This window comes from Myotis davidii, unplaced genomic scaffold (assembly GCF_000327345.1).
Source record: "Myotis davidii unplaced genomic scaffold, ASM32734v1 scaffold168, whole genome shotgun sequence".
Taxonomy (NCBI): Eukaryota; Metazoa; Chordata; class Mammalia; order Chiroptera; family Vespertilionidae; genus Myotis; species Myotis davidii.
This window is the reverse complement of record NW_006383016.1, coordinates 47,039-55,486: the sequence shown is the minus strand read 5'-3', so window position 1 is coordinate 55,486 and position 8,448 is coordinate 47,039. Positions and strand designations below refer to the sequence as shown.

Below are 8,448 nucleotides of genomic sequence, written 5' to 3'. Positions count from 1 at the left end.
GAATGTATGTAATACCATTGAGCTGTGCACTAAAAATGGGTAAGATGGAAAATTCTATGTTACATATTTTACCACAGTAAAAAAAAAAGGGTGGGTGGGTGGGGGAAATGCCTCAAAGAAGGCAAAACCTGGGAAGATAATATGCAAAAAGTAAAATGCCTGTGTTAGTTCAATGTTATAAACAGTTTAAATTTTTCTTTCCATAGTGTGATATTGCTTTTATAATTAAAGCAATGAGACAGAAAAAAAATCAAGAAATAATCTGAGATATTTTGATATTTGTTATTCCCCAAGAAAGCACCCAAGTCATCAGGGGAAAACCAGAAACTTGTTTAGCACTCTAGCACTTACTTTATAATTTACTGTTGTTTATTTTAAGTTACAGATCCTTGGGGGCCCATGACCTTTTCAGTCTTAGTGCCACTGAAAGTTTTAAGCTGGTCTTGGGTGCAGCTGATTCAGTTTAAGGCTGAGGGAATCGTGCTGGGATGGCCCCTGGGCCCCGCTGCTCTGCCTCGAGCCCATCTGTGGGGTAACTTGATTCAGGGCCTCCTCAGGAGCTAATTCCATTTTTATTAAAATTCTTACCCATGGGCCGGGGATAATGGTCATGGCTTTGCCTCTCAGCTTCACAGCACGGTTGGTTGGTCAGTTGGTGGTTGTTTAAGTGAGTAATTACTAAAGTAGATGAGTGCCACCCCTGGATGTGGATCGAAATAGCAATGAGCCAACTGCTGCTTCCCAGTTCAGGAGCTGAAAATGCGCCTGGCGAAGGCTCCTGGGCGGCTCTGAGTGGTGGGGCTGACTCCCTGCTGTGCCAGGAAGACACGAGCCCGCCTCCCGTTCCGTGAGCGACACTTACATGGTAGGACTCGTTGGTAACAATGATGGAAACTAATGCCTGTGCTTTTCACTGACAAAGCTAGGCTATTGCAGGAAACTCAATGTTGAATATTTTCGGAGACTTTGAGACCTTCCAGCCCCATGTTTGACCTTGTTGAGAAGTTCCCTAAACCTAAGAGTGAGATGAGAACAACCTATGGGTTCCACTGTGAGCAGAAAAGGGAAACATCGGTTTAATAATAACCAGAGCATGTTGAGCAGTGGCCCTGTGCCGGCTCTGTGCTGCTTTCCCTGCATCAGCTCGTTTCATCTTCAAACCACCCTGCGAGTCAGGGCCCTCGCATTCCCATTTTCAAGGAGGAAATTGAGATTCCAGCAGCCTTAGGACCAGCCCGAAGCCGCCCAGTGACTTGCTGCCCAGTGACTTGACGTGGCTTTTCAGTAAGTTCACCGTCAGCAGGACCGTGCCAGAAATGCACGTTGGAAAGGTGGGAGCCGTGGCTTCTTTCCCAAAATCAACCGAGACGTCCTGTGAAAAGAAATAGTTATATCCAAGTTTGTGGAATTCTCTTTTCTTTTCCATTTCCAATTGTGTCTTTCTTGCCTAGGAAAAGTCCCCACGTCTCAGCCCAGCAAGTTAAGGTCCTGATTCCACTTTTGTAAGAGAGAGAAAAATCTTTCCTTCATCACCTAGAGGACCAAGGTATTTCCAAATAGAATTTAAGCCAACAGCACATAAATTTTCCTAGTCTCTAAAAGCCGTGATCTGTGGTAGTTTCTGAGTATATTGTAGGCTCGAAAAGTTGAGAGTGAGTGGTGTGATCAAATCCTGGTTTGTCGGCTGAGAAATGTGGTTCTCTGGCTCTGCATCCGGGGTGACTGCAGGTGAATATGCAGACCTGGGGGGAGGGGGAGGGGAGGGGTGGGTAGGAACCGTCAAAGCAGCGCCTTAAGGGAATGGCCACCATGTGGCTGGATGACTGCACAGAATTTTCCCCATAACTTGCAGGGGGACCTCTAGAACTGAGCCCTTCCAAACAGGGCGGCTGTACCCAGCAGGCTGCACCTCCGAGAACGGAAAGGTACTGCTGGGGGCCCTCGTCCCTTCCCCTCTCATGTTTAACCACTCAGCTCGGTGCCTCTTGCCACAGTGGGTGACGGCCCATCTGGGTCCTCCACTCAGCCTAATGGCAGAGGAACATCGTGGACATCGGACCTGGCCTGCCAGGACCTCTCATGGCATAGCAGGGAGCCGTGAAATTTGGCCCAAAACAGTATACCCTGGTCCCAGCCCCCTGCCTCAGTCAGTTCCTCTGAGCAGCCACCTGTTTGGACTTGGTGGTCGGATGGAAAGGCCTATGAAGGACCAGAATGAAGATGCCTCTGTCCAGTGTGGGGATCAGCAAACAGCGAGCTCACAGTTTTGGTTCCCTTAGAGCACCCCGGACTCAGGCAATTAGAAATAGCGTGCTCAGTATTTATTAACAAATGGGTTGGTGAAAGGGCAGGTCGTCTGATCCTATCGCCACCCTCCCCCATTAGCACCCACCATGCGCCCATCACTGTGGTCGGGGCCTGACATGCTAGCGGGTCCTCGGAGCTGCCTGACCCTTGGCTCCAACTCCGTCACCCTCACAGCCACTCAGGCAGGAGACCTCCTGAGAAGGGCAGGGGAGAGGAGGCTCAGTGGGTGCCAGGACCACAAGGTAAGCCACGCCTCTTCTGGGGGCAGGCAGTCTTCCTGGGGCAGAGCAGCTCTGCCAGGTGTTAGTCTCCGGAGGAGGTCAGCCTCGCGTGGGAAACCCCTGAGTGGAAACGCAGCATCATGAAGGCATCGCCCTTGCTCTTAGCTAAGAGCGCAGCCAGTGGTCTCGGTTGGCAGTGAGGCCCCAGGATAAAAAAGCCTGTGCCAGGTCTTTTCCTTGGCACCCACTACCACCCCACACAGGACACCCCTCAGTATCTACAGCTGTGAAGCGGGAAGGATAGCAACACATGGGGAGGTACCGAGGAGGAAGATTTCAGGCAGAACACTTCTTGTTCATGGAGCATCTTCTCGGCAAAAAACTCGGCACCAACTCTACACCACGCCCTCGACGGCTCAGTGAGGACAGCAGTGACCGCTCACTCCCCCACCGCCAGGGCAGGCGCTGTACAAGCTCAGTCATTCCTCTTGATGCAGGTCACAGCGATCATGGGCACTCAGGAATGTCTCCATGGCATGTTTCCAGGAACCAACATGGCTCACAAAGCCCACGCTTCCCTGTGAAACTGCACCAGCTGTGCAGGGAGCTGGCCTATCAGCATCTGTGAAGGCTCTGGGCTCCCGGCAGGCAGTCCCCTTGCAAGATGACACCTAAGACAGGTGACCGCAGAGTGGCTGCTGCCACTAGCGCCCTCCCAGGGCCAGATCCTCGGACAGGAAGGCGTCCTCTCAGGAAAGGACAAGCCGCTTCTCACCCTCAAAGCCTCCGGCCTCCTCGGGCTTCATTAAGTTCCCATTGAGGCTGTTGGAGAAAAAGAAAACGAGTAAAATGCAAATCTGATCACATCCTCCTTTGCTTCAAACCTTCAATGACTTCCTGTTGCTTTTAGGACAAACACCCGCCTGTGCCACAGGACACACACATCTTTTGTGGTCTAGTTTCCCCGTCCTCCGCCCCTGTGGACCCTCCTCCACACTGTCTGAGCCCCGAGACACACAGCTCCTGGACATCACGCTCCTTCCTGCCTCTGAGCCTCTGCATATGCTGTTCCGCCTGCCTGGGACACCTTCCCTCGCACCTCCACGGACTAACTCCTAGTCATCTTTCACGGCTTAGTTTCCATGCCACTTCCTTAAGGAGACCATCCCTGGAACCTCACCTGTGTTAGGTTCCCTCCCTAGCTTTCCCCTTTATAGCACTCACCACGATTTAATTAATCACTTGAATGATTTTTTAAAAATTAATTTGTAATGTTTTCATTAATTTCAGAGAGAGGAAGGAAGAGCTTGAAACATCAATGATGAGAGAGAGTCATTGATCGGCTGCCTCCTGCACGCCCCCTACTGGGGATCAAGCCTTCAACCTGGGCATGTGCCCTGACTGGGAATCCAACCTCGATCTCCTGGTTCATGGGTCGCTGCTCAACCACTGAGCCACACCAGCTGGGTTTGAATGATTTTTTTTCACTGTGTCACCCTTAATAGATGGTAAACCTATGAGGGCAGGTCCTTCTCATTCGCTACTGGATTTTCTGTGCCAACACAGTGCCTGGCACGCAAGCACTTGGTTATTCAACAAACGAATGAGGAGCAGCGCTAGTTCCTGGGGACACAGCGGTGACCAGGACGCAGGCCCTACCTCACAGTCTGGCGGAGATGGCCACAGAGGAAGCTGTTGCAATGCAGTGTGGTGACTGCTAGCAACAGAACCCGCAGGAAGGGACTGGTTCTAGGAAAGGGATCACTGTGTGAGGGTGGCTGGGAAGATGGAATTGCCCTCCGGGGTACCTGGCACACAGCCATTGGTGCTGAGTATGCACTGCCATTACCACAGGGGGAGGGCGGGTCTTACCAAATCTCCATGATGCCAGTGTTCTTCTGTAAGGCGTCTGCCAGCTGGGCGACCCCCTTGGCTGTGATCCGGTTCTGGATAAGCCTGAAAGAAGAACGTGTGTCGTCTATAACAGGTACAGAGTGCCGGTCAAACCTGCCCCCTTCATCGGGGTAACTGTAACAGGCTGGTGGGGGAAGAGACAGGGTCGGGAAGAACTGAATCCACGTGACTTTTAATCTGGCTAACATCATGTACATCCAGTCCACCAGAATAAAGGAAAGCCTTTAAAATGCTTGATTTCTCTGTAGTTTTTATAGTGAGTGTCCTATATCTGTGTTCCCATAGAGACAGTTTAATGCGTGAACATACATGTGCATGTGTGCTTGGCACATTTCCCTGCAGAGGAGCCCAGTCGGAAATGTTTGGAGACCCCAACAGATTCCAAGACGCACACCAGGCAATGGGCAGCCAGGTCTCCTTCCAGGTGGTGAAGGAAAGGCAAGGCAGCTTTTTGTTTTGTTTTTGTTTTTCTATGTATAGGGCGTAATGTCACAGGAAGGCCATAGTATTCTGCCACCCATGAGGAGTAAGCCCAAGTTGCTGTTGGATGTGTTACACACAGAGGACAAGGCAGGTTTTTTTTGTTTTGTTTTGTTTTTTCAAGGCAGTTTTTAAAGTTTAAGTAGCAACCAGCTGGCCATTCTCTTCTTTGGGGAAAACAAAGGCTTCTAAGAGGGGGCGATGCCCTCCCCGACATCTGAGAGGGAGAGAGGAGCAACAGTCCTGATGCCGCTTGGGGCCCCAGTGGGAAAGCAGTGATAATGGGGCCTCGAGGAGCAGCCCCATTACCTCGGGCAGCAGCGATACAAAGGGAGCAAAGGGTGCAGACCATTGGGAAGCCCCGGCAGTCCCTGAAATGCTCCCCTGGGCAGCTCCTCTGCACCCCACTGGGGAGTAGGTGCAGCACGAGGCAGTGATGTGTCCGCCTTCATCACAGGCTCGCCCCTCCCTCCTGGCTATCTGCAGAGTGAGGCTACTGCGGAATCTGACCCTGAGACGTCCGGGGCTTGGACCCAAGCAGGCAGTTCTACCTATGTGTGAAGGGCCAACCCCTTAGAGAGGCAGCAGACCACATACACACTCCCCACTTCCCAGCTATGGGTCCTTGAAGAAATAAGCAGGCTCTCTGTGCCTCAGCTGTGTGATCTGTAAAATGGGAGTAACTGTAAGAGAACCTCCTACCCGCAGTGTGTGAGGTTTGAATGGGACGTGTCTGAAGCAGTTCTTGCAACCATGCTACGGTGCCCAAGGGGAGGGGAGCCCTTGTCGCCATCACTGCCCACGCACAGGACAGTGGCAGCAGCCTGCAGCTGGGACCCAGTGTTCCAGCCACCTCTCCCCAAGGCTGGGACCCCGGGCCTCATGCAGAGGTGATGACCTAATAAGCATGACTACATGTAACTTGACATTTTTTGCCAAAAGAGCAGAACGAGCCCCTGGCAGTGGGTGCAGAGTTCTGCGTTCAGTCCAAGAGCGTTCAGTTCAGCTCTGCCGCGTTCTAGTGACTTCCTTCAAGGCAGCCACCACTGGCCTTGCTGCGCGGGTGAGCTGCTTCCAGCCCAGACTTGGCAAAAGGCCAGCTGTGCTCTGGCTGTGCTCGGGCACACACGCCCTCCAGGCTGCCTTGACCGGGGCCCTAGGGTTCTGCTTGCTCAATGCAGCACAGACTCCCTCTCCAGTCCTGGCCAGCTCGCTCCCGCTGGGGGCTGGCCTGACCTGGGGAAGGGCTTAAGAGACAATCTACAGGCCAGGAAAATAAAGGAAACCAACCAATCCAACAAAATTATGTACACGAAGCACAGTCCGGCTGTTTGTACCGACACTGACACGGCGATCTAAAGTTCATAAGGAAATGCGAGGGACCCAGAATGGCCAAGACAACCTTGAGGGCGAAGAACACAGCCAGAGGACTCCCAATTCCTGAGTTCAAAACTTACCAGAAAGTGACACTAATCAGCACAATGCTGCTGGCACAGGATGAACGTGTGCATCCGTGGACTAGAGAGAACACCCAGAAATAACCAAGAAGCGCTACATTTGTGGTCGACTGATTTCTGGCAAAAGTGCCAGGGCCATTGGAAAGGGGGAGATCATCCTTCCAGTGAGTGGTGCTGGGACAACCACGTGCAAGAGAACGAAGCTACACCTTGTCGCCTCGTTCCATACGCAAAAATTAGCTTCATGTGGATCAAAGAGCAAAACTACAGCCCTCAAGGAAAAGCTAGGGGTACATCCCTGGGACCCGGGATCAGAAAACGGTTCCTTAGTAAGATACCGAAGGCACAAGCAGCCAAGGGGGAAAACAGACACACCGGACTTCCTCAAAATTAAAAACGTCTGCTTCAAGTCACCCTCCAGAAAGTGAAAAACCAGAAGCAGCCCTGGGTCTCTTCCCGTTTGCGGCCATGGCAGAAGCGCCCGCCAGCGGTCAAAATGAAGCTCAATCTCTGTGACTTCTGACGGGAGCCAGAACCGTCCAGGGCATGTCCATGCTCCTTCCCGCAGTCGCTTCCCAAGGAGCTGAGAGAGGTGTGGAGTTCGACCCACGCCTGTCCGAAAGGGTGATGAAGTTCAAGTGTGTGAGGACACTGCGAAGGGCCACAAAGTGGCAGGAAGTGCAGGTTTCCAGGGAGAAATATGTGGTCTCCGCTGGAGGAGTGGGCGGGAGAAAGCTCACGGTACAGCTGTTCACAGGGGCATCCCCAGCACACGGTTATCACCGCTAAAGCTGGACAGAGACCACAGAGAGGTCCTCGAACGAAAAGCCAAATCGCACCAAGTAGGAAGAAATAAGGCAAATACAAGGAAGAAACTATTTTGCTTTAAACATGTTTTTACTAATTTCAGAGAGGAAGGGAGAGGGAGAGAAAGAGAGAAACATCAATGATGAGAGGGAATCATTGATTGGCTGCCTTCTTGCACACTCCACACTAGGGATTGAGCCCACAACCTGGGCATGTGCCCTTGACCAGAACCGAACCTGATACCTTTCAGTCCACAGGCCAATGCTCTATCCACTGAGCCACACCAACTAGGGCTCAAGGAAGAAACTATTGAGATGATGCAGGAATAACCTTCTCTACAACTTTCATTAAAAACAAAATAAAAAAGTGAGAAATCCCACAGAGAGGAAGTATTTGCAAATCATATCTATAATAATAAAAGCATAATATGCTAATTAGACTGGATGGCCGAATAGCAGAATGACCGTCTGGACGACCTTCCAGAGGAAGCCGGGGCTGTGAGGGCTGAGCCCCTTGCATGAATTTTGTGCACTGGGCTTCTAGTATCTAATAAATGTCTGGTACCCAGAATATATCAAGAACTCTTACAACTCAGCGATAAAAAGGCAAATAGTCCAACTTAAAAATGGGTAAAGGATGTAGAGACATTTCTCCAAAGAAGATACACCAACGGCCAACAGCAACACTAAAAAGACACCCAACACTTTTAGTCATCAAGGAAGTGCAGATCAAAACCACAATGAGACCCCACTTCACACCCACAAGGAGGGCAAGATTCAGAAAGAGGGACAACGACAAGGGTTGGAGAGAATTTGGAGAAAGGGGAGCCCTCCTACATTGCTGATGGGAATGCAAAGTAGAGCAATGCTTTGGAAAGCAGTTTGGCAATTGTTCAAAAGTTAATTGTGATCACGTGACCCAGCAATTCCCTTGCTAAGTAGACACCCAAGAGGAATGAAAATGTGTGATCACACACAGGCATGTACATGAATGTTCACAGCAGCATTACTCATAATAGTAAAAAAGGAGAAGCAGCCCAACTGTCCACCAGCTCACGAATGGACATATAAAATGTGGACTAGCCATACAGTGGAATATCACCCTCCATAAAAAGCAATGAAGTATTGATACGTGCTAGAATGTAGGTGAACCTTGAAAGCGTACACTATGAAAGAACAGAGACAAAAAGCCACATGCTGTGGTTCCATGTCTATGAAATGCCCAGAACAGGCAAAGTATAGTAGTGGTTACAGGACCAGCAG

General features: G+C 50.9%; 1 protein-coding gene across 1 annotated transcript in view; it reads right to left on the bottom strand.

Annotated features, from left to right (window-relative positions):
* Positions 1-263: 263 nt before the first annotated feature.
* NOD1 (nucleotide binding oligomerization domain containing 1) overlaps positions 264-8,448 on the bottom strand; it is a 22,167-nt gene continuing 13,982 nt past the window's right edge. The window contains 2 exon segments of the mRNA XM_015558189.1: positions 264-3,350; positions 4,401-4,484. Coding sequence (XP_015413675.1) covers positions 3,278-3,350; positions 4,401-4,484 — 157 coding nt within the window. The 3' untranslated portion in view covers positions 264-3,277.